The sequence below is a fragment of the Gymnoscopelus microlampas genome (assembly GCF_963454915.1).
Source record: "Gymnoscopelus microlampas genome assembly, chromosome: 11".
NCBI lineage: Eukaryota > Metazoa > Chordata > Actinopteri > Myctophiformes > Myctophidae > Gymnoscopelus > Gymnoscopelus microlampas.
The window spans coordinates 45,906,337-45,933,550 of record NC_139948.1 but is presented as its reverse complement, the minus strand read 5'-3'; the positions used below and the strand labels follow the sequence as shown (position 1 = coordinate 45,933,550).

The 27,214-nt window shown below is 41.2% G+C and overlaps 2 protein-coding genes across 3 annotated transcripts in view; one reads left to right on the top strand and one right to left on the bottom strand.

Annotated features, from left to right (window-relative positions):
- Positions 1–2,429, bottom strand: part of nup85 (nucleoporin 85) — a 14,048-nt gene extending 11,619 nt beyond the window's left edge. The window contains exons 1-2 of the mRNA XM_084072896.1: positions 2,268–2,429; positions 727–811 (exon numbers count right to left, since the gene is read on the bottom strand). Of these exons, the coding sequence (XP_083929022.1) occupies positions 727–811; positions 2,268–2,300 (118 nt within the window). The 5' untranslated portion in view covers positions 2,301–2,429. The remainder of the gene's footprint in view (positions 1–726; positions 812–2,267) is intronic.
- A 6,870-nt stretch (positions 2,430–9,299) lies between these two features.
- sumo2b (small ubiquitin like modifier 2b) overlaps positions 9,300–27,214 on the top strand; it is an 82,935-nt gene continuing 65,020 nt past the window's right edge. The window contains exons 1-4 of one of the 2 annotated variants that reach the window (XR_014601872.1): positions 9,300–9,396; positions 12,164–12,295; positions 21,425–21,496; positions 22,343–23,825. Coding sequence is in view for 1 of the 2 variants with exons in the window: in XM_084072963.1 (XP_083929089.1) it covers positions 9,376–9,396; positions 12,164–12,295; positions 21,425–21,496; positions 22,343–22,405 (288 nt within the window). In the remaining variant the exon portion in view is untranslated. Of the gene's footprint in view, positions 9,397–12,163; positions 12,296–21,424; positions 21,497–22,342; positions 24,219–27,214 lie in introns of those variants that run through there. The other variant, XM_084072963.1, reaches the window with a different exon arrangement.

Below are 27,214 nucleotides of genomic sequence, written 5' to 3'. Positions count from 1 at the left end.
ATTGACTGCATGCATTCCACACACTGCCACAGAACACTCAATGCAATTTAGTGGAAGGATTCATCTCCATGGCAATTCTAAATTGTGGTGTGCCGTGTTTTCCTTTTTTTTTTCCTACACTTTGTTTGTTGTGGTTTGTGTTGTGAAGCACTTTGTAAGCTTGTTTTTGAAAATTGCTATTGAAATAAAGTTTATTATTATTAATCAATAATCATTTATTACTGTGGTGCATCCATAGTAAAATATTGGCACTTTGGCTACCAGCGTGTGCGGGCACCTTTTATGTCTCTTGAAGACTAGTGACTAGTGACTAGTCATGTGGAGTCAGCTCTTGTCATCTGGTTTTACATCCATTTAAAAGTTCAGGGAGAAAACCTGTATTTAGTATCATATCTCCACTATTGTGAGTAGAATCACCCCGCACCAACCACAACACATCTGTCAGTTTGTGTGTTCCATACATAATGTGCTCATTATTAATGAAGGAAGTTTACATGTGGGAGATCAGGGTTCAATTCCAGCCGGGGCAGAGTCAAAGCAAAGATTTACAAAACAAATAGTACCCAATGCCTCCCTCCTTGTCACTCAGCATCAAGGATTGGATGGGGGGAGGGCATAAGTCCCTGCCAGTGTTGATTTCGTCGACTAAAACTATGACGAAAAATGTTGGACGGACACACAGAGACAGAAGCTCATCTCATCTGATGTAGATTCATCTGCACTCACCTGATGCTTTGAACAGGGTGTCATAAACGAGGATATCTCCAGGGCCCCAGACGAACCCTAAGTGCTGCCTGGCGTCAGGAATGAGCTGGATGGAAATAACACACCGTATGATTCATTAGGGCTGTCACAATATTACATAATTGCCTCATCGCAATTATTTGAGATTTCCCATAAAGTCTACTAGCGGTTTAGGATTCCTGGTTTTCAGTTCACCCAGGCGGCCTAGGTTCGACCGGTATGGGAACCTGATTTACACGATGAATTGAATAGACAGACAGGACCACAATGGAATCAAGCCCTATGGCTTTTTGTTGTATCCTCTTAGCATCATTGATGTATAATCATACCACTGTACCATTTTCAATATGTTAACAAAGTATTCAATAAAATAATATATTTTCAATAAAATATATAGCTTGTTTCCATTGTGGTCCTGTGTATTCAATTCATCGAGACATTTATAGACATGCATAATATACAGTAATATACAAGACATAATCAACATTAGTAGCAATAAACGTATATGTACAGTAAATAGACATATCACAGCATAGGTGGGTAGTAATGAGTTGCATTTACATTTTTTTTTTTTGCAAAATGAGTTAATATAGCTTCACAATCACTTCAACCATATGTTATACTTTGCCTATTCAAAAATAGCAGATCTACAAGCTCATAGCTATGAGCTTGTAGATCTGAATTATGGGGGTCCACTCCTTGACATGAAAAAGGGTTGAAACCATTGTACAAAGAGTCATTACAATACTTTGCTTGAGGAGATCAGTTTTTGTCTATTCAGCCTATACCTCTCTCAGCTCAATGTTAACTGGAATAATGATGGAATGTTTATGAAAAGTAACTGAACTGAACGTCATCAAAGTGCTTAAATGTTAACATAACTGTATTGAATGAAGAGGATTATAATGTTATAGTGCAGTGGTTCTCAACCAGTGGTCCTTGGGGGGGGGGGGGTCCCCAGCCAAATTAGTTAACATAGTGTCACAATCATTTTAACCACTTAGCTTTGGCTATTCAAAAATAACAGATATACAAGCTCATAGCCGCGCTATGAGCTTGTATATCTGCTATTTTTGAGAAATCGTGAAAATATGTACAAATCTTTGGATATATATATTTTAAAGTGAACACGTGTAACTCAAATCTTTGCGTATGGGGGTCCCTGGAACAACATATTTTGAGATGGGGGTCCGCGGCCAAATACATATAAATGTTGGGGACCTTGACATGAAAAAGTTTTAGAACCACTGACAATAGTAACATATGTTTTTTTTCAAAAAACAATTAGGATTTTACAGTTAGGACTCGCGAGTGCCCACTGCCCAGTGCAAATCTTTCAATATTTGTATTTTTCAAAGCGAACATTTTCTTCTGGGGGTCCCTGGCACAAATCTTTGCTTCTGGGGGTCCGACCCCTGGCACAAAACGTTTACAGATGGGGTCCGCGGCCAAATGTATATCAATTTAGGGGTCCTTATTGCCATGAAAAAGGTTGAAAAGCACTGTTATAGTGAGTTACTCACAGTAGTTGGGGGCTCCACGTCCACCTCCTCCATAACTGAACGTGTTAAATGTGTGTTTTAATACCGATGCAGAACAATAACCATTAGATGTATGTTTTAGTACCAATAAACAACAATAAGCGTGTCAAAACACAACAATATAAACTACAGTGAGCGCGCCTAGATAATACGGTCGATGAAGGACCCCTCTCCGACCGGCGCATGTGCTGTGACGTCATGGCCAGTCAGGGGGTTGCCCGCCGCATGTGCCTGAATAAAAACGGACCTGAAGCTGGTCTAATTTTGTCCAAGTATTGTTTGCATTTAATGTTTCAGTTTGACACGTTATGATATCATTAATTACACTGTCTAAATACGTGGCCATGCTGCCCGTGCATGTGTAAGCCACTGGTTCTCAAAGTGGGGTCCGGGGACCCCCCAGGGGGTCGTTGGGGGGGTGCCAGGGGGTCCTCATGCAAAACGAGGAACAGTTTATTTTAAAATGACATAAATGTATTAAAAAATAGCAGATCTACAAGCTCACAATGCATTGTGATGCACAGTGAGCTTGTAGATCTATTTTTTTTTTAAAATAATCTTCTGGTCTGTGGCACAAAATCTTTTCAGATGTGGGTCCGCGGGCCAAATAAGTGTGTTACTGTGTCAGTCCTTGGACATGAAAATGTTGTAGAATCATCATAGTTAAACAGTGTGGTTGTTACATGTTAATAAAAACAAGATGGCCACTGGAACGCCTCTTGTACAGAAAGAAAGGAGAAGCTGTTTTGAGTCCCAGTCCCCTGAAATAGAGCTAAATAAACCATTATTTATCTCTATTATAATGTTATATTCCATATTTAGTTCACCACAGTGCAGGGACGTGTTTTTAAAGTATAAAACCTCCTTATAAACGTAACAAAAGGAACGACAGTGAAAATGCGCGTGCACGCGACGCTGTATGCTTCTTTAACGCGCAGTCACGCGACGCTCCCGCCCATTCGCCAGACCGCGCTTTCTCCCACGTGACCCCCTCTCGGCCAGTCACGGACGAGCACGGTGGACGCGCATGGGTCGCGTGACCGCGCACGCTACCCCGGTATTTATAGCGGGGACGTGTACGTGCGCGTTCACGCGTTCTTTGTGTGGCGGCGTAGAGAAGCGCAAAATAAAAAAGAGTAACAACAAAAAACCCAACCATGGCTGATGAGAAACCCAAGGTGAGTTTTTAATGTCTTTATTTTATTACATCTCTGGGGTCAGATGTGAAGGGGAAAAGTTGATGTTTTTCATATTTTATATCATGAAGTTGTGCGCAAAAAAAATCCCTAAACAAAAATAAACAACTAAACGTGCATACACACCGGAAGGCTTGTGCACGCGCATCCATGGCGGTAGATTGCAAACAAGCAGCAGTGAAGATGCTGCATATGGTGTGTGTGTGTGTTTATGGTGTGTAAGTGCATTCAGAGAGAGGCACCCCATTCCCAACCTTTTTTCATTTCAAGGAACCCCAGTATTTTTTTTTCAATCAATCAATTTTTTAGAAAAAACGTGAAAATGTGTGCACATATTTGAATATATGGATTTATAACTCAAATCTTTGCTTCTGGGGATTCTAAGAATGTCTTTTTCATGTCAAGGACCACCCAAAATGATATGTATCCCATCTCAAAATATTTTGTTCCAGGGACCCCCCAGAAGCAAAGATTTGAGAAGACAGATTTTCCACGATTTTCCCCCAAAAAATAGCAGATCTACAAGCTCATAGCGCGGCACTCGGTGCCGCGCTATGAGCTTGTATATCTGCTATTTTTGAATAGCCAAAGAACATCTTAAAATGACACACATGTGCCATGATAGATAGATAGATTATGTCAGTATATATTTTTATTTTTATTTTATTATGAAATCTCTGTGACACACAACTTACACAGTAAAATGTTCAGTGTTTATTTAACTGTGAGAGTGTAGCCTAATACTACACACCATTTGCTGTCAATCTGGTTCCATTTGTACACTGTGAGAGTTACAGACCCGTAATAAGCATCCATTCATTCCATATGTACCCTTGGTGGTCCCTGGACTTGATGTTGAGAAACTGTGTGTGTGTGTGTGTGTGTGTGTGTGTGTGTGTGTGTGTGTGTGTGTGTGTGTGTGTGTGTGTGTGTGTGTGTGTGTGTGTGTGTGTGTGTGTGTGTGCATTCAGACAGAGATCCCACTTCCAGATGTGGTATAAAAACAACAGCACAGACACTTTATTTGAACCTTTTGTCTCTATCTGCATGTTTATTTTGAAACACTTTCTACTAGTAAAGATCTGATGTTCCTCGTTGTAACCTTTCTCTTTAGAGAGATGATGAATGTGTATGACAGCATTATACTGTAGGTAAATAATGACCTATATATGAATGAACTATATTTTAACATACTGTAAGTTTTATTGAAGGATTGTCACAGCTTACAAAGTAGGATAAACCTGTGAAAAAAATAAACCTTCCCAGATTTCTAGAAAAAAAACCACAAAATACACAAAATAAGGGTTCATTATGGAGTGTTGTTCAGGACCCGCAAATGATGTATTTTGCTGGGAGGGATTTTAAAAGAGTGAGCCCCTCAAGGACTCCTGGGACTCAGGAATCTCAGAATCTCAGACCCCACTTTTGAGAACCATTGCATTTACAGCAGGGATTATTAAGACCCAGGGGGTCCTTGAGGGGGTTCCAGACCAGGGGGGGCCCAAATGATTGATAACCAAAAGTATGGCTATTTTGAACAGAGTTTCACTGTTATCTGTACACCTACAGTAGACAGATGGATATATAGATAGATGTTATGTCTATACCTACAGTTAGTACATACTACATAGACAGTAAATTACTGTTAATAAAATCTGAGTTTTATAGGTCACAGAGTTGTGTAGTTTGTAGAGTGGGCTTAGGGATCGATGTCTGTTCTTTGTTGTTATATCTGTTTGTTCAAGTCTATTGTGTTTTCGACTGTATTGTGTTTTCTCATCCTTGGCGTGCTACTTCAGTGAGTGCATTGTATTGTACTTCTATTTCTCTTTTTTAACATAACGTTCACATAAATCAATCAATCAATCAATCGCCAAATCATGGGTAGGGGGGGGTTGGTCCGTGTGCCATCAAATACGCACTCACATACACACATACATACACACACAAATGCAACCACACACTTGGGATTCCATGCACCTAATTTACCAAACTTATCTGTGCCGAAACAGGACTTAGTTGAAGAGCAAGTCTTTAACTCCACCCATCTTTGGCATCATCCATTCACTCCCACAGAATTCCTCTTTTTAGTTTTCGGGTGTTTTAAATCCATCTAGAGGCAGGGAATAACGAAAAATCACTAAGAATCAACCATTTTTTTATAATGGATTAAATCGATTAATTTGATTAAAATGTTTCAGTCCTAATCGTGACCATGTGGAGTGTGGATCTTACTGGGGCTTCTTGTTCTTGCTGGGCAGGTCCTCTCGGATGGTCTGCAGCCCAACGAAGATGAGATGGGATTCGTTGAAGAGTTTGCGTAAAATGGGGGAGTAAATGTCCTCATCCTTCCTCACCTCATGAATCAACGGGCTGCCTGACCCCGTTGCACCTGGGAGGGGAAGAATGGAACGCTTTAGGAAACACGTTATGCATGCGTAGTATTCCGTACATTGACTGCATGCATTCCACACACTGCCACAGAACACTCAATGCAATTTAGTGGAAGGATTCATCTCCATGGCAATTCTAAATTGTGGTGTGCCGTGTTTTCCTTTTTTTTTTCCTACACTTTGTTTGTTGTGGTTTGTGTTGTGAAGCACTTTGTAAGCTTGTTTTTGAAAATTGCTATTGAAATAAAGTTTATTATTATTAATCAATAATCATTTATTACTGTGGTGCATCCATAGTAAAATATTGGCACTTTGGCTACCAGCGTGTGCGGGCACCTTTTATGTCTCTTGAAGACTAGTGACTAGTGACTAGTCATGTGGAGTCAGCTCTTGTCATCTGGTTTTACATCCATTTAAAAGTTCAGGGAGAAAACCTGTATTTAGTATCATATCTCCACTATTGTGAGTAGAATCACCCCGCACCAACCACAACACATCTGTCAGTTTGTGTGTTCCATACATAATGTGCTCATTATTAATGAAGGAAGTTTACATGTGGGAGATCAGGGTTCAATTCCAGCCGGGGCAGAGTCAAAGCAAAGATTTACAAAACAAATAGTACCCAATGCCTCCCTCCTTGTCACTCAGCATCAAGGATTGGATGGGGGGAGGGCATAAGTCCCTGCCAGTGTTGATTTCGTCGACTAAAACTATGACGAAAAATGTTGGACGGACACACAGAGACAGAAGCTCATCTCATCTGATGTAGATTCATCTGCACTCACCTGATGCTTTGAACAGGGTGTCATAAACGAGGATATCTCCAGGGCCCCAGACGAACCCTAAGTGCTGCCTGGCGTCAGGAATGAGCTGGATGGAAATAACACACCGTATGATTCATTAGGGCTGTCACAATATTACATAATTGCCTCATCGCAATTATTTGAGATTTCCCATAAAGTCTACTAGCGGTTTAGGATTCCTGGTTTTCAGTTCACCCAGGCGGCCTAGGTTCGACCGGTATGGGAACCTGATTTACACGATGAATTGAATAGACAGACAGGACCACAATGGAATCAAGCCCTATGGCTTTTTGTTGTATCCTCTTAGCATCATTGATGTATAATCATACCACTGTACCATTTTCAATATGTTAACAAAGTATTCAATAAAATAATATATTTTCAATAAAATATATAGCTTGTTTCCATTGTGGTCCTGTGTATTCAATTCATCGAGACATTTATAGACATGCATAATATACAGTAATATACAAGACATAATCAACATTAGTAGCAATAAACGTATATGTACAGTAAATAGACATATCACAGCATAGGTGGGTAGTAATGAGTTGCATTTACATTTTTTTTTTTTGCAAAATGAGTTAATATAGCTTCACAATCACTTCAACCATATGTTATACTTTGCCTATTCAAAAATAGCAGATCTACAAGCTCATAGCTATGAGCTTGTAGATCTGAATTATGGGGGTCCACTCCTTGACATGAAAAAGGGTTGAAACCATTGTACAAAGAGTCATTACAATACTTTGCTTGAGGAGATCAGTTTTTGTCTATTCAGCCTATACCTCTCTCAGCTCAATGTTAACTGGAATAATGATGGAATGTTTATGAAAAGTAACTGAACTGAACGTCATCAAAGTGCTTAAATGTTAACATAACTGTATTGAATGAAGAGGATTATAATGTTATAGTGCAGTGGTTCTCAACCAGTGGTCCTTGGGGGGGGGGGGGTCCCCAGCCAAATTAGTTAACATAGTGTCACAATCATTTTAACCACTTAGCTTTGGCTATTCAAAAATAACAGATATACAAGCTCATAGCCGCGCTATGAGCTTGTATATCTGCTATTTTTGAGAAATCGTGAAAATATGTACAAATCTTTGGATATATATATTTTAAAGTGAACACGTGTAACTCAAATCTTTGCGTATGGGGGTCCCTGGAACAACATATTTTGAGATGGGGGTCCGCGGCCAAATACATATAAATGTTGGGGACCTTGACATGAAAAAGTTTTAGAACCACTGACAATAGTAACATATGTTTTTTTTCAAAAAACAATTAGGATTTTACAGTTAGGACTCGCGAGTGCCCACTGCCCAGTGCAAATCTTTCAATATTTGTATTTTTCAAAGCGAACATTTTCTTCTGGGGGTCCCTGGCACAAATCTTTGCTTCTGGGGGTCCGACCCCTGGCACAAAACGTTTACAGATGGGGTCCGCGGCCAAATGTATATCAATTTAGGGGTCCTTATTGCCATGAAAAAGGTTGAAAAGCACTGTTATAGTGAGTTACTCACAGTAGTTGGGGGCTCCACGTCCACCTCCTCCATAACTGAACGTGTTAAATGTGTGTTTTAATACCGATGCAGAACAATAACCATTAGATGTATGTTTTAGTACCAATAAACAACAATAAGCGTGTCAAAACACAACAATATAAACTACAGTGAGCGCGCCTAGATAATACGGTCGATGAAGGACCCCTCTCCGACCGGCGCATGTGCTGTGACGTCATGGCCAGTCAGGGGGTTGCCCGCCGCATGTGCCTGAATAAAAACGGACCTGAAGCTGGTCTAATTTTGTCCAAGTATTGTTTGCATTTAATGTTTCAGTTTGACACGTTATGATATCATTAATTACACTGTCTAAATACGTGGCCATGCTGCCCGTGCATGTGTAAGCCACTGGTTCTCAAAGTGGGGTCCGGGGACCCCCCAGGGGGTCGTTGGGGGGGTGCCAGGGGGTCCTCATGCAAAACGAGGAACAGTTTATTTTAAAATGACATAAATGTATTAAAAAATAGCAGATCTACAAGCTCACAATGCATTGTGATGCACAGTGAGCTTGTAGATCTATTTTTTTTTTAAAATAATCTTCTGGTCTGTGGCACAAAATCTTTTCAGATGTGGGTCCGCGGGCCAAATAAGTGTGTTACTGTGTCAGTCCTTGGACATGAAAATGTTGTAGAATCATCATAGTTAAACAGTGTGGTTGTTACATGTTAATAAAAACAAGATGGCCACTGGAACGCCTCTTGTACAGAAAGAAAGGAGAAGCTGTTTTGAGTCCCAGTCCCCTGAAATAGAGCTAAATAAACCATTATTTATCTCTATTATAATGTTATATTCCATATTTAGTTCACCACAGTGCAGGGACGTGTTTTTAAAGTATAAAACCTCCTTATAAACGTAACAAAAGGAACGACAGTGAAAATGCGCGTGCACGCGACGCTGTATGCTTCTTTAACGCGCAGTCACGCGACGCTCCCGCCCATTCGCCAGACCGCGCTTTCTCCCACGTGACCCCCTCTCGGCCAGTCACGGACGAGCACGGTGGACGCGCATGGGTCGCGTGACCGCGCACGCTACCCCGGTATTTATAGCGGGGACGTGTACGTGCGCGTTCACGCGTTCTTTGTGTGGCGGCGTAGAGAAGCGCAAAATAAAAAAGAGTAACAACAAAAAACCCAACCATGGCTGATGAGAAACCCAAGGTGAGTTTTTAATGTCTTTATTTTATTACATCTCTGGGGTCAGATGTGAAGGGGAAAAGTTGATGTTTTTCATATTTTATATCATGAAGTTGTGCGCAAAAAAAATCCCTAAACAAAAATAAACAACTAAACGTGCATACACACCGGAAGGCTTGTGCACGCGCATCCATGGCGGTAGATTGCAAACAAGCAGCAGTGAAGATGCTGCATATGGTGTGTGTGTGTGTTTATGGTGTGTAAGTGCATTCAGAGAGAGGCACCCCATTCCCAACCTTTTTTCATTTCAAGGAACCCCAGTATTTTTTTTTCAATCAATCAATTTTTTAGAAAAAACGTGAAAATGTGTGCACATATTTGAATATATGGATTTATAACTCAAATCTTTGCTTCTGGGGATTCTAAGAATGTCTTTTTCATGTCAAGGACCACCCAAAATGATATGTATCCCATCTCAAAATATTTTGTTCCAGGGACCCCCCAGAAGCAAAGATTTGAGAAGACAGATTTTCCACGATTTTCCCCCAAAAAATAGCAGATCTACAAGCTCATAGCGCGGCACTCGGTGCCGCGCTATGAGCTTGTATATCTGCTATTTTTGAATAGCCAAAGAACATCTTAAAATGACACACATGTGCCATGATAGATAGATAGATTATGTCAGTATATATTTTTATTTTTATTTTATTATGAAATCTCTGTGACACACAACTTACACAGTAAAATGTTCAGTGTTTATTTAACTGTGAGAGTGTAGCCTAATACTACACACCATTTGCTGTCAATCTGGTTCCATTTGTACACTGTGAGAGTTACAGACCCGTAATAAGCATCCATTCATTCCATATGTACCCTTGGTGGTCCCTGGACTTGATGTTGAGAAACTGTGTGTGTGTGTGTGTGTGTGTGTGTGTGTGTGTGTGTGTGTGTGTGTGTGTGTGTGTGTGTGTGTGTGTGTGTGTGTGTGTGTGTGTGTGTGTGTGCATTCAGACAGAGATCCCACTTCCAGATGTGGTATAAAAACAACAGCACAGACACTTTATTTGAACCTTTTGTCTCTATCTGCATGTTTATTTTGAAACACTTTCTACTAGTAAAGATCTGATGTTCCTCGTTGTAACCTTTCTCTTTAGAGAGATGATGAATGTGTATGACAGCATTATACTGTAGGTAAATAATGACCTATATATGAATGAACTATATTTTAACATACTGTAAGTTTTATTGAAGGATTGTCACAGCTTACAAAGTAGGATAAACCTGTGAAAAAAATAAACCTTCCCAGATTTCTAGAAAAAAAACCACAAAATACACAAAATAAGGGTTCATTATGGAGTGTTGTTCAGGACCCGCAAATGATGTATTTTGCTGGGAGGGATTTTAAAAGAGTGAGCCCCTCAAGGACTCCTGGGACTCAGGAATCTCAGAATCTCAGACCCCACTTTTGAGAACCATTGCATTTACAGCAGGGATTATTAAGACCCAGGGGGTCCTTGAGGGGGTTCCAGACCAGGGGGGGCCCAAATGATTGATAACCAAAAGTATGGCTATTTTGAACAGAGTTTCACTGTTATCTGTACACCTACAGTAGACAGATGGATATATAGATAGATGTTATGTCTATACCTACAGTTAGTACATACTACATAGACAGTAAATTACTGTTAATAAAATCTGAGTTTTATAGGTCACAGAGTTGTGTAGTTTGTAGAGTGGGCTTAGGGATCGATGTCTGTTCTTTGTTGTTATATCTGTTTGTTCAAGTCTATTGTGTTTTCGACTGTATTGTGTTTTCTCATCCTTGGCGTGCTACTTCAGTGAGTGCATTGTATTGTACTTCTATTTCTCTTTTTTAACATAACGTTCACATAAATCAATCAATCAATCAATCGCCAAATCATGGGTAGGGGGGGGTTGGTCCGTGTGCCATCAAATACGCACTCACATACACACATACATACACACACAAATGCAACCACACACTTGGGATTCCATGCACCTAATTTACCAAACTTATCTGTGCCGAAACAGGACTTAGTTGAAGAGCAAGTCTTTAACTCCACCCATCTTTGGCATCATCCATTCACTCCCACAGAATTCCTCTTTTTAGTTTTCGGGTGTTTTAAATCCATCTAGAGGCAGGGAATAACGAAAAATCACTATCAAAATAACGGTGATAGAAATATTCAAACCTGTATTAATCCCCATAGAAAACTTGTTTTCATCTATTCATTTTATATGTACACACATAGGCCCTAAACACATAGGCCCTAAACACAGACATGCAAATACAACACCTATAGTTAGACATGCAAACTGAAATAATGGGCTGCACCGCGTGGCGTGACGTGACCCGACCCCAGGAGCAGTTTTAGGGGTTTCGTGTGCCTTGCGCATGGCATGGGCACCTCGGCAGTGCCCAGGAGGTGAACTATAGCGCTACCATCCTGCTACCAGTGACGGTTCATACTATACTCCTTACTGTGGTCCGTGCTGGACGTGTGACCTGAGTCCATATGCACTGAATTAGTGCCTGTAATAATACATTATTATAGTGATTTATTATTGGCTGACCAGCTCACAACGTGTCACGTTGCAGCGTGTTGTGAGCTTGTAGATCGGCTATTCTTTGCCTCACAAAGCCATCGTACAGCTAAGTAAAACGGGGCTTAACAAAGGGCTTGTTTGCGTGATTATTCTACAGTATGTAGAACTGACTCATTTCCTACAGTATGTTTGACGTGTTTCCCTCTCCTTCTCCGTCTGGTAGGAAGGAGTGAAGACGGAGAACAATGACCACATCAACCTGAAGGTAGCGGGGCAGGACGGCTCCGTAGTGCAGTTCAAGATCAAACGACACACACCGCTCAACAAGCTGATGAAGGCCTACTGCGAGAGACAGGTACTGCAGGGGGGGGGCACTTTTTACTACTGTTTGACCTACCGTTACCATACATCAGGGTTTCTCTAAAGTGGGTGCTGTGACTTAAGTCAAGGGGTGCCGGCGGGAATACTTTGATACTATTTGACTTTGTAAAACGGACCTGAGTTGCACTTGATTGATTGAGTTGAAATTGTTATTTGGCAAAAAGAATGTAAAACATCACAGTTACATTTATAATACTTTTGTCCAAAAGGTCCGACCAAAAAAGTCCTTGCGGACTTGTTTCCGTTGAGGTCCTTGGTATTCATTTCATAGACATATATAGTAGCAACCAAACAGTTCAATATCAACATAAAAATATTCAGAGAAAAAATGACACTATGTACAAAAAAAAGAAGAAAAAAAGCAAAAAGCATGAAAAAATGGGTGTACTAGCAGACATACCTGACCCACAGAAGGATCCACTCTGCGTCAATACATGCTACATGGACCCTGTGGGACAGCCAACCCTAACAGCCCCTGCATGGTCAATAACAGCTTCCCTAAAGACTTCTGTGACAACACTCGACTGCCTCATGATGGCCATGGTTACCCACAGTACAGGCGGCCTAATGACCGAGGTTGGGAGGTTGGGACTAGAGGTTAGGGCCGCAAAGCAAAGCGGCGAGGGAGGAGAGGAGAGGAGCCGAGAGGAGAGGAGAGGCCAGAGGGGCCGGACTTCGCATGACGTGTGTGCAGAGTGACTAGGCCAGTGCTGTCTGGACCAACCTCGGATCACGAGGAGCTGCGCTGTGCACCCAAAACGCACTCAAACAATGTCAAACTATCACATTCTAGCTGCTGAAATAGACGTTCCATTTGTATCATTGTTGACAAGAGAACAGAACATGGATGTTGTTTGCAAAAGGATTATTTATTTATTGTCCGTCAGAGCACCGGTGAGGTCACAGCTTATCTCTACTTTTGTAGGATATTGATAGCCTAAACTTGTAATTTGTTTACAGTTATTAATATTAATTTATATTAGGCTACTTGCTGGATATTAAGACTCAATTTTGCGATGTTGGCTGTATGTTGTCAAATGTATTAATCTATATTTTGTTGTTGATCAAATGTCAGGTTTTGTAGTGTGATTTTGATGTGCACATGCTTGCGCTGCCACTGACAATCAATGAGACAGACAGCTGTTGTGCAGTTCACTTGTTCTACTGGGTAGTTCTAGTAAAATGGTAGTTTGAACGCTCTAAAATGCAAGTGTAGGTAGGGTAGGCTACATTAATGATGATAAAAAAATCGGACCACATCGGTCTAATACTTTCTCTCTCTCTCTCTCCCTCCCTCCCTCCCTCTCTCTCTCTCGGATGCGCTCTCTCTTGCTCTCTCTCTCCAGCTCTCCAGTCTCTCCTCTCTCTCTATCAAAAGCATTGCTTGGCTTGCGCGCATTTTAAGCTGGAATATAGGCTCGAAATCAAACCTACCTACTGTTTATGCAGCGTTTCACTTGATGTTGAATCTCAACTAGTCAACTGGTGTCTACCGTATTGACAGCAGAGGAAACGGTGAAATCAGCGTGCGCAGGGCTGGCAGGGGGCATCACGGCCACTTGTGTTTTATTTTGTTCATTACTGTTACATTCAGTGCGTCCCATATTTCACAACGGGACGATGGGACCCTGCCCAGGTCGGCAACGCGGCAAGTAACTTGGCTAATTATAATAGTAATTCCTCCGCGCTGTAGATAGGCCTTTCTACTAATTAGTATTCATTTCTAACAAGAAAATAAAAACACCGGGATCCCGGGAACCGAAGTCAGTTCCCGGGACGGTAAATAACCCTGGGATTCCCGCATCCCGGGAATCCCGGTGTTAAACACTATTATTAACCATTTCACCCTGTACACCTAAGCTGGGCTCACACTAACTACAGGAATTTTGCAATCTTAAAACGTTTTGAAATCTGGTTGCATCACACACTACAGGATAATCTTATAAGATTATCTTAAGATGTCCACTCACTCTGTCTCAGAGGAGGGCTGTAAACAGTTCAGAAACCATACCAGTGACATCAGAATTTATTGTCAGCTTTATTGTCACATCTCAGGTTTACAGAAGTAAACAAGTGGGTGAAATTTGTTTTCGTGCATACAATAGTTCCCATCGTATCATTATTTCCATAGAAAAAAAGAAAGGGAAGGGAATAAAAAGACAAAAGTCAGTGCGCGTTATACATGGGATTAAGGTGCAAAATGTCAGTCTGTCGGCCACATAATCCACTTTAAAGTAGACTGACACTGGTATAATCCGACCATGAGGTCCACGAGGAAGAGCAAATGATGACTGGCAGGTTTGGTCATTTCAATATTTATTACAAAAAATGTATTAATGCAAGAACAATGTTAGTAAGCTTTATTTATATTGCACTTATCATACATAAAAATGCAGCTCAAAGTGCTGCACAATAAAGCAAAAATCAAAACGGATGAAAAACAATATTGCAAAAGTCAAAACAGACGGAAAAACAATTAAAAAAACAGATTAAAACAACAACAAAACAGCCGCAACATCTAGGTGCTGAGCAATACAAGATGCTAGTTAAAAGCTAAGTTAAAAAGGTGGGGTTTTCAGTTTAACTGTAATCTCTAATAGAAGAAAAGATCTAAATGGCTTCTAGTTCAGCATACGCTAACTTTCCAAAAAGAGAAAGGCCGTCGTTTCGATTAGCTTGGACTCTCCATTGATGATGTCATTGGTAGGCAGGTTTCTCTGCTGTCAATAATAGTCCAACAATGAGACGCAGAGTGAGTAGACGGACATTGTGCCATCTTATGAGTATTAGTGAGGACCAATTACATGATGATAAGGTTGAAAATGGGAGAAGTGCTCCTTGCACACACACACTGAAATGTTTTTTTTATAGTATACCGTAGATTATGTGAATTATAGTAGGCTAATAGACAGTATAGATAGTTAGTTATCGTGCTGGATCAAGATCACGACACGCAATCTCTTCTTTGGCTCTCAGCTTTTTATTGTCGTGAGACGGTTGGTTCTGTTAACTCTACAGTATGTGTCCTATTACCCGAAGCCTCCATTTCTCTACAGCAGTGGCTCTCAACCTTTTCAGGCCGTGACGCCCCCTAAATAATCATATTTGAACTGGGGACCCCCCCCACCCTGATAAGCACTTGGGTGTAGGAGTTGAGACATTACATTTAGTTTGACTCTGTTCCACAGATACAAATTGTGATGAGGAATAGAGGCGTTGTTCTTAGCTTGTAGATCGGCCATTTTCACAATTTCTGCCTCTTCCTTATATTATCTGACTATTTGGCCAATATTTGACCAGTTTTTTATAGTATTATTTGTTGTTTACTTTTGATGCAGTCATTTTCTTTTTTTTATGTATTAAAAAGGCCTTAAAACCTTTTTAATACCCCCCCCCCCCCCCAAAACAAAATGTTTTATGTGGGAACCCCCCCTGGGGTGTCCCGACCCACAGGTTGAGAACCACTGCTCTAGAGAGGGTGGATTGAGCTAGCTGATCCTTTTATTGACGTCAATGTCAGCTGTGCCTCCACGATCGATCGATTTCATTGATTGATTGATTGATTGATTACACTTTATTATTCAGGGTGTGGCAGCAGAATACATTTAAAAAATAAACAGCAGTGCACGGTAGATACGAGAGGTAAGGGGGGTGAGAGAGAGGCAGGAAGAGAGGTAGGGGAGAGACAAGACAGTCCAGAGAGAGACCATTCCATTGATTCCCAAGCTTTCCAAGCTCATCTCTGGGACCTCAATGAATCTACAGTGTAAAACCGTTAATTTAACACTACAGACCCGTAAGGGTCCATTTGTTGGAACATGGACCGCATGTTGAGAACCAGTGGAACATTTTTTATCTGCTTGTGTACTGATTTACTGGCTAATTTTGGCTGATTTCCCAGAGTAGCCTTGACATTTGAACAGGGTGGTGATGTCATAGATAGAAGTATGTATTGTAGGATGCTGATGTTGTATTATCATAGTAGTTGGTTCCTCCATCATGTGCTAACATAAAAACCATAGAAAACAATAGTTAAAGGACGACTTCACTCATTTTCAACCCATCTTTATATAATTGGTCCTCACTTATGCTCATCATTTATAATATGGTACCATTTTTGTCTATGCTGTAATTCACTCCGTGTCTCAGAGGAGGACTGTGGACAGTTCAGAAACCCGCCTGCCAGTGACATCATCGATGGGGAATCCAAGCTAATAGAAACTGCAGGCTTTTCTATTCCTGGAAAGTTAGCATGCTATAATGGAAGCCGTTGTGTTAATGCAAATCTAAATGAAACATTTGAAATCTAGTTTGGAAAAAAAAAATCTGCCTAGCGATGTGATGTCACTGGTAGGCGGGTTTCTGAAGTGTCCACAGCTCTCCTATGAGACACAGACCGAGTATAAAAAATGGCACCATTACTTTATTATGAACATTAGTGAGGACCAATTTTATGAAGATGGGTGAAGCCGTCCTTTAATAAAGGCAATATTGCACTGCGTTCAAGGTAAACTTACTTCTGTATTGTCAGACTATCATCAAATGGCAACCTGGAACGCGCTGAAACATGTTAAAAGGTAGACTCAAAGTTAAGAGAGAAGATAAGATGCTCCTGTTTGACAATAACAACAACAGTCACCTCAACGACTACAGTGCATGCCTCTGTGAAGCGTTCAACCAGAGTTGATGTTCATTAGGTCTATTTTTAAACTGCAGTGGGTCACAAGACCTGCTCCGCTTCCTCCGAAACACTTAAATAACCCTGACAACCAGCTGCAGGCTGTGAACTTCCAACCAAGTTCAACAGTACGGCTACAGTACCACTGAAGCCATAACGCTGCAATTCACAACTTTGTCGTTTATTTTTGGTTTAAACAAATCAACTCTGCATTGGCAGGACCACAGAGTCACTTGTCATCTTGCTTTGGGGTCAAATCCCACCCCACCACCCCCCCACCACACCACTATCTCCATCTCCATCTCCTGACATGTATCTGTCATTTCACTTTCCCCTCACTCTCAAAAGCGTGTACTGTACATTTTCTTCCCTGGGGGGGTTTGGAGATGTAATACTGTTAGCGGTCAATGTGACTCATTGTGAAGGCAAGACTAGATTGTAACTGTGAAACAGTGGACATGTACAGTAACTGTAGAAGCCGTAATATGTCGATGCTACGGCAGTGGCTCAGGGTTAGGAGTGGCCGGTACAGTGGCCGGATGGCAACCGCGAGGTTCCCGGTTCGATCCCGGGCGTTATTATTAGATTACTATTTCTATGCATTTGATGTATTATGATGAATTATCTTGTGTCCTTGCTTACTGTACATCGCTCTGGATTAAGAGTGTCTGCTAAATGCCTAAACTGTAAACCCCCAGAGTTAGTGTCGAAGTGTCCTTGAGCAAGACGCTGAACCCCTAATTGCTCCCGATGAGCAGGTTGGTTGGCCTTGCATGGTTTCCTCCGCCATCGGTGTATGAATGTGTGTGTGAATGGGTGAATGTGCTATCTACAGTATGTAAAGCACTTTGGATAAAAGCGCTATATAGATGCACCATTTACCATTTATTTTACAGTCCCAGGAAGAAGGGGGAATCATCATGCACCCCTCCGGAAATGTTAGTCTAATCAGTGTTTCTAGAATGTAAGATCTAATATCTGATTAATTACCCATCATCATCGTGTTCAAATAACTCTTGAGACTTGATGAGGAGCAGGATTGCAACATTGCTTTCCTCCTGACACTGCATAACCTGGAATGATAAATGGATTGTGGAAAATACAATCACCAATCATAATCTATTCATGTGAGCACTGTTTAGGTTTTTGCCATAATCTGAGTCCTTAGTCACATAAGGAGAGTGCAGAGAGAACTACGTAGTGTCTCAAAGAAACTAAGATACGAGGTAAACAATGAACGGATGTAATGTCTGTCAAAACAGACATGACCATCAGTCTCTAGTTTTAGCCAATGGGTTAGGTAGAGATTTCCAGAGTTTTACCACTTTACTGAAAAGACAGCATGACCAAATAAGGCTCTGTGCACTGGGACAAGACAATCACCACTGGTGTTAGCTGGCTGTACTTGCTCTATAAGAGCTCTGACGTCAATGGAGTAATTAGATGGACTATGGAAAGAAGGGAAGAGAAAGTCTTTTGAAAGGAAACTGCTGGCATGGCGATTTTATTTGAAAGTCAAATGCTGGTTGAAGTCAGGTCAGGGAAGGAACGTGTCGTCTTCATGTGTCTGTCTGTCCCTCACATGCCAGCAGGACAAAACTCTCACTATTGTCATGGTTGGCATTTAGAGGACAGTGCATGAAACACTACTTTGGTTTTTAATTTGTAATTTTTAACAACATTAGTGACAAGTGCAAGATGCAGTGTTATACTCTCTTTATTGTTTTCCATAACGTAAGTTGACACGTTTGTAACAACCCATTAAGACCTGAGGCCGATTCTACAAATGTCTTCTAAATCCTAACAGTTTTCTGAAAAAAATATTGTTGCTTTATCAGTGGTTCTCAAACTTTTTCATGTCAAGGACCCCCAAAATTATATGTATTTGACCGCCGACGCCCATCTCAAAATACTTTGTTCCAGGGACCCCCCAGAAGCAAAGATTTGAGTTAAAAATGTTAGCTTGAAAAGAATATAGATATATGAATTTACACACATTTCTCGATTTTTCAAAAATAGCAGATCTACAAGCTCATAGCGCGGCACTCGGTGCCGCGCTATGAGCTTGTATATCTGCTATTTTTGAATAGCCAAGATGTAAAATAATGCTTTTTAGCTCAAATCAAAATGTGACACAGATGCTTCTTCAGGTCTTAGTGGGTTAAATAGCACATGTTTTTGTCTTTCTAGTGTACCATCCATTAACATTTTTCACATGAATGCCGTATTGCTTCATGATAACTCTTATCTTTGGATATATTTGTTTCTGAAGAGATGAGACAACCCTGCACACTGCGTATAGCGTAATAGCACATGTAATGCTGCGACACTTTGTGTGGGTTTGTAAATCGGCTATTTTCAGTGCGCACAACTACGTATAAATCAGACTTAGTGTTTCCTAAGAGACAAGTCTACCATTACAGTAAACTGGTGAGGAAGAAATGATATGGCTGCTTATATCTAACCTTTATGTTTCACCATCACTGATAATGCTTCTACAATACATTATGATACTTGGCAGCTTGTAAGAGCCTAGATGTCTCCACTAGGCCTTTATAGCTGTTGTTTTGGTACAGCCTATCTTTGTTATGGTTCAGTTTGTCCTTGAAGCAGCTACAGTATAACTGTGATCTCTGCCCTGTGCTCTTGACAGAACTACTGGGTCCCAATCTACACTGTATCACCATCATCAGTTAACTCTGAGAGTGTACAAATGGAACCAAATGGACCCGTTAGGGTCCATTTGGTTCCATTTGTACACTCTCAGAGTTACAGACATACAGTATAAGGGTCAATTTGGTTGCTAACTATTAATTTGGCTGGGGACCCCCTGGAACCCCGTCAAGGACCACTGGTTGAAAACCCCTGACCTACAGGATAAACTGCTTCCCAACAACGATGAACGAGATTCACAGACAGAAACATGCATGTCGACTAATCAACTAATGCATTGCACTGTTGTCTCTACAAGGAAACAGAAGTGAAAGTCATTAAGAGAATGTGGAACTTACAGTAGGCTACTGTTGTTGATCTATGCATGTAAAAAATAAGAATTGAATTACGTCAGCAAATCTCTTACTTGCGCCACCAACATTGTTCTCACGCAGCAGTTTAGTTCATAGAAACAAATGTCATTTGTTACACTTTCTCACTTGAAAAATAAATCGTCTCTGTCGGGTGGAAACTGTTACTTTTCAGGATTCAAATTCAAAAGCATCAAAAGTAGCAGATCTACAAGCTCGAAATGCGTCGCTTTGCGCCGCTTCGTGAGTAAATGTAAAAAAAAGAAAATTAGTAGAAAGTAGAAAAAGGCTTTGAAAATAGCTGATCTACAAGTTCACGCATCGCTTTAATGGAGTCAAAGTACGATATTTGCCCCAGAGATGTAGTGGAGTAGAATTAAAAGTAAATACTCCAGTAAAGTAAAAATATCTCAAAATTGTACTTAGTTACTTTACATCACTACACTTCACTGACCTGGGTCCCCCAGGGCTCTATACTAGGCTACCCTCCTTTTTTCCCCCTCTACACTAAAAATCGCTTCAGCAATAGACAATATTATGATGAGCTTGTAGATCGGCTATTTTGGCCAAATGTTGGCCTCGGAAAATAGGGAGGCTACATTTCATGTGGTCAACACGGCCCTGACACCGTGAAAGTAGGTCAAACTTTGCCGAGACGTGACTTCCTCCCCCTTTATGATGCTGTTGTTGTTCACTTTATCAGATGTTTGCTTTATTTGAAACGTCAACATGGATGTGAAATGCCAGGATATGCACACACACACACACACACACACACACACACACACACACACACACACACACACACACACACACACACACACACACACACACACACACACTCACGCTTTCTTTAACGGGGTATTTCACTTTCTTTTTTTTTTTTACTTTGGATATCTAAACATTGAATCAAGCAACTTAAAGCCTGAGTAGACGTTAAACTGACCCCGGAAGAGTTTTTAAGTGAAATACTCCTTTAAGCCAGTGCTTCTCAACGTTGGGCCTGGGGACCAACAGGGGTCCAAATGGATACTTTACGGGTCTGTAACTCTTGAGAGTGTACATTACACACACCTCTGTTCACTCTCAGAGTTAAATAAACACTGAGGATTTTACAGTGCGTACATTGGGGGTCCCAGAGATTAAAACAACTGTATCAAATGGGGGTCCATGACCTAATGCATATCAGACTGGGGGGCTCCTTGAAATGAAAAAGGTTTGAGAGACGGTGCTTTAAGCTGTAGTATGGACTGTTGAAAGGAGTTGTGAATGTTGCTGGGTTACTGCTGTCAACCTGTTATGAACTACTTGGCAGCGGATGTGGAAATGGCAGTGTTTACAGAATAGGCTCCAAGTATAACAATTCCTTACAACGTTTGCATGTGCTTGACTGTGTCCCCAGGGCCTGGCGATGAGGCAAATCAGGTTCAGGTTTGACGGACAGCCAATAAATGAGACAGACACACCGGCACAGGTACGGAAAATCACTTCCCTCTTCATACTTCCCTCTTCAGACTCCACCTCTCACCCCCTAGCACTCACCCCTTCAGACTCCTCCACCTCTCACCCCCTAGCACTCACCTCTTCAGACTCCACCTCTCACCCCCTAGCACTCACCTCTTCAGACTCCTCCACCTCTCACCCCCTAGCACTCACCTCTTATGACTCAACCTCACCCCCTAGCACTCACCTCTTATGACTCAACTCTCCTGACTCCACCCCTCACCCCCTACTACTTCACATGTTATATGTTACTTAGATTTTTGGTTTGTTTCTTCTTGACCACAAATGTACAGAAGAATGTTATTTAGATAAGTTGTTGTTTAGACAGAGTCTAGGTTCATTGTTTACCTGGTGTCCTGTAGTTTCATAAAGTACTGAAAGTTCTTTAGAAAGCATGTTGTTTAGACAGATACTAGGTTGATGTTTGCCTGGTATCCTAGTTTCTTTGAAACACAACCCTGTTCTCTCTGCACTCTTTACTGATGTGACCAAGTACCTTGTTGTTTGTTGGCTAGAGTTCATGTCATTTACCATTTACTCTGATCTTCCGCTTGTAAGTCATTCTGTATTAGAGTCTGCTAAATTGCCAAATTTCCTTTTTTTGTTGTTGTAAAAAGTCCCTTGAGGGTGTGTAATGTGTAACACCAAACGTGTCTTAATAAAAGTAGACGTGTCCTCTCTGGTCACTCTGTGAAGCAGACTATCAACATTGCAATGCGATGGGGAGATAGCGCAGAAATGTCAGTTTACACTTAGGTCTTATCACACATGACATATGGTGTGTGTTTACACTTTGCTCTTTGTTTTCTCCCGACAGTTGGAAATGGAGGATGAAGATACGATTGACGTATTCCAGCAACAAACGGGAGGCCTGTATTAAAGAGTCCATGTTCCCCCCCACCTCCCCCACCTCCCCTCCGGACCCCACCCGAGACCACCATCACATCCAGAGAGCTTCTCTGCTCACTTGCTCTACTGTCTCAACCGTGAACGCCATGCAAGAAGATCTAAACTCTTAACGTCTGATTCAGGGCACGGTCACACATTAGCCTAATTTCTGCTCCGTCGCACGGCAGTGAAAACAGCCGACCTACAAGCTCTCGTAGTTTGTAGTTCGGCACCGGTGTGCGACAACGTATAAATCGGGGTATGCGCGTCAGAAGCGTCAACTTCCCGTTCACTTCCATTCTGTGGGAGCAAAAGGGGCGGGGCAAAAGGGGCGGAGCAAATGGGACGGAGCTTCCCGCTGTGGTGCGTTTAAACGGCATCGAAGCGTGTGGCTTTCTACGCGTCTGAAGCACGTGGTGTGCAACATTTGTGGACTTTAACCGGGCATCAGCCAAAATGTTGCAGCATTTTCGCAACCATTTTGCCTGTAGTTTTCGCTCAGTGAGCCAACCACTCCATACACACAGTAAGTCAAATAAACTACACACCAGGAAACTGGCACTGCACACACAACCCGCTAGACAACGTGGGGGAAATTGACGCTTCACACCTCGCCTCGCAGATCTTCTGACGCACATGTGTGACCGCGCCCCTTATACTTTGTTTGCGTACCGTCTCTCGCACGGGACAATAGCCGATCTACAAGATTGACAAAGTTTGTTAGATCGGCTGTTTTCTCCGCGCGCGACACCCGGCACGGAACCGAGTGTTAAATCAAACCCTTTACAGTAACACATAACTGCTGTTGTATAGTGTCTCTCCACTCATGCCTTTTGTTAACCTCTTGTATTTGTACATACATAAAAGCCACATCAGGATTACACTCTTCTGTGTTCAAAGTGTTGTCCACTCATCATGCCATGTCTGTGGGACCTGAGCCCAGTTTGAAATGCTTTTTGTTCTGGGGGATGTGGGGCCTAATCGCACGCTGAACATTAAAGGAATAGTTCACCCCCCAAATGCCTTTCTTTCCATCGATTAGTCACCCCATGGAGACTTTGTCGCATTCCTAAGCCAATAATTTGATGACCAGCGTACCGGTAAGCAGCGGTTCCGGTAGGAGACACAAAGGAGACTCTTTGTGTCTCCTACCAGAACCGCTGCTGGTCATCAAATTATTGGCTTAGGAATGCGACAGAAACAAACAAAATCTAGTCATTTTTTTGGGGTGAACTATCCCTTTAACCACTTCAACCCTCCAGTGTCAGTGTGAAACATGCCTGTGTTGCAACTTTTCACTCTACACCAAATCTCTTTGCCAAAAATAGCCGATCGACAAGCTCACAACTGTCGGATCGGCTATTTTTGTCACAAAATGTTCGGACCCCCAGAATAAGGATGCTTGGGTTCAAGTGGTTAATCATGGTGAACGCTGATGTTGTTGTGGGTGAACTGTTTGGTTGTGGACTAGGCCCGGTTGGTTGTCTAGAAGTCAGGCTCTAGAGATCTAATGTTTTGGGACAGGATATAACTCAGAGATTCACTTTAATTTTACAGTTTTGGGAATGTGGCCGAGTTCATATCCGCTTCAGTTTCTGTGACATGCAGAAAATAAAATAATTGCATTGATTTTCTTTCGTTTTTGTTTTTTTTAATCTGTTTTTTATATAGTAGTTGTTGTGTAGAGAATGAAGTGTCTTTACTAATAGTTTAAACTAGGCCAAGCTTTAAAATATTGAGTTTGAATAATCATCTGTATTCTCTGATAAAGATGCCTGTTAAAATAAAGTTATTCTCTCTTTTTATCCAAACTCCGATTATTGTGTCTCGATCTCCGGTGGGATTGTGTAATGGCAGTGGTGGGAAGTAAAGTACATTTGCTCAAGTACTGTACTTAAGTACAATTTCAAGGTACTTGAGTAGTTCCATTTTTTTGATACTTCTACTCCACTACATCTCAGACTCAAATGTTGTACTTTTCACTCCACTACAATTATTTTTTACTGCTTTATTTACTGGCTACTTTGCAGATTTAGATTCATAATAATGAATCCAAATAATCCAAAATCGTCAAAGATTCTTTTTTAAATAGTCCAAGTATAAAATAGTGCTTAAGTGGTTAATGATCAATAATCATAGTCCAATAACAGGATATATAACTCTGAAATGACCATTCTGCATAATGAGTACTTGTGCTACCTTAAGTACCTCCTCTTGTGTGTTGGCTAGTGAGGCGTGTCCTAGCAAGACATGACAGAATGGGTTTCATTTGGTGCCGGCCTGCGCGCGCATACTGGTTCTATCAGTGTGACGTCGTCTGTTAAGGGGTCTATACTTTTGTACTTTGACTTCAGATCGTGGATGCAGGACTTTTATTTGTAACAGAGTACCTTTACACTGAGGTATTGCTACTTTTATTTAAGTCCAAAGTCGGAGTACTTCTTACACCACTGCTGTGTAGATGGTTAATGCAACCAAATAATTTGTAGTCTGCATTAAAGCCCTGTTTCCCAAACAGTGGGTCATGTTTGGGTCGCAGATCAATTTTTATGGGTTGTGAGTAAAAAATCCTCTCTTTTTTTTCGTCCCAGGCAGACGTCTAATTTCTCTTTTTGGGTCTTGTGCTAAAATGTTTGGGAACCACTGCGTTAAAGTGTCAAAAGACCATCATTACTTGTGTCCGACTCCTCTGCAGCCATTTGCCCATTGTAACTATTAGGAGCAGTGAGCAGCCATTAACACAGCGCTCAGGGAGCAGTTATAGGGGCTTAATTGTCTTGCTCAGGGACCCTTTGGACACAGACCGGTGACGGGGGTAAACCAGGGACCTTCTGTTTCCCAGATGGCCTCTCTACCCATTCAGATATATGGCCGCCCCAAGTAGACAATGGACAATATACCATGGTTAATAAGTGACACAAAATCTTTAGATAAATCAATAAATAGATCTTTATTGATCTCCATATGAAGACATTCAGGTGTCTTGCAGCAACAGCAGTAAGCATGAAATTCAGGATAATTACAGACTAGATCTACTAGTCTGAGGCTAGACATCTGTCTCTGACTGAGATAACAATGTATATTATTTAGTATTCAAGTCTTTTATACCCTTATTTACATGGGACTGTAAATATATGCTAGCTTTATGCAAACGTATGTTTATTTATTATTGGAAAACAATTAACAACCCAAAACAATGACTAATATTGTCCAGAAACCATCAAATGGTAAAACAGGCAGCAGATGGATATAATGATCTGCTAAATGTTCTTAGTAATGAGTAGCCTACTGTAGTGACTGTAGTGTCCACTTTTATGCTTATAAAGGTTCACTAAAATATATAGGCCTACATTTTTTTACATTAACACTAAATGATGGACCTTATACAGGATTCTGCAAAATAAAACAACAATAAATTGAGCAGAGGATATTGTAGCCTCCCTGTTACATTCTAATCTACTACTAGCATTTAGCTCCCTTTTGAAAGGACCTATGAAATTATGCGGTAAAAATGTAGTTCTTAATGAGTTGTGGGGTAACAACAGTAATTATACTGTAACATCTACAATGACCATGGAAATCCACAACACATACCAGCAAAACATAAGTAGCATGCTCACAGACATGCTCACAGACATGTACAATGAAACTGTGTCTCTCAAAGTGGTATCCAGAAACCCCCAGGAGCTTGTCCTTGAGGGGAGTTCCCCAGCTAAATGAGTAACAGTTTAATTTGACTATTCAGATCACAGGTTTCTGTCTCTCTCCACCGTTCATATCTCTGCACCTACAGTAGCTCATAGACAGCTGTAGAATTATGAGTCTAATTCAGAGAGGTTCTCAAACTCTGGGTCGGGACCCCCAAGTGGGGTCATGGGAAGGTGAGGGTGGGGTGACACATTGACAGCTGAAAAGCGAAAAATGTATCCTTCCCATTAAGTGTTTTTTTTGGGGGGGTGGATTCTGGAAACAGATATAGCCTAAACTATACTGTATGCTCCCATTTACAAATCTGTATATATATAGAAACAATTCCCTTGCTTTTAAACTATGTTGATAAGACACCAATTCCACAGGAATCACAGCATTGTAAATGTCTTTTCTAATAAATATTCCTAGTCTAACATCGAACAGAAATATTTTTCTCTTGATGATATATATCAGGGGTCCTCGCGCGCCTTATTCAAAAACGGATTTGTGGACCTTCAAGATTTGTTGTTGAGGACCCCTGATATATATGATATTTGACAAAAAAAAAGATGATTGATTGAATACTTTGCAAAACAAAAAGCACAGAAAGTACAGTTCTATACAAAAGGATGCTAAAAGGATTATTATTATGCAAGCGCTGTGGCTTGTTTCCATTAGGGTCCTGTGTATTCAATTCATCGAAACATTTAATGACAGACACATATACAAAACAGTTGGGGGGGGGGGGGTCATTTGTGATAGGCCTGGGCTTCTTTCTTACAGGGGCCAATTCTGAATTGCATCCACCTATAAGTGCTCTTTTAGAGCGGTTTTGAAGGAGAGTTAGGATTCACATGTTTTTATGACTGTTGGTAGGGCATTCCACATTTTGGTGGCAGAGCAGTAGAACGAATTTAACCCCTAGTTTGAGCCAAATCTGGGTTGAACGTGATTTGTGGAGCTCCTTCTGGTGTTGTGTTTGTGGACGTCTTTAACGTTTTTTGAAGTAGTTTGACAGGTACATGGGTGTCTTTGTGGTGTAGTGTATCTTATAAACCAGGCCCATTGCAGGTTGCCGTTCTCTGTCCTCGACCCCAGTGGTTCTCAACCT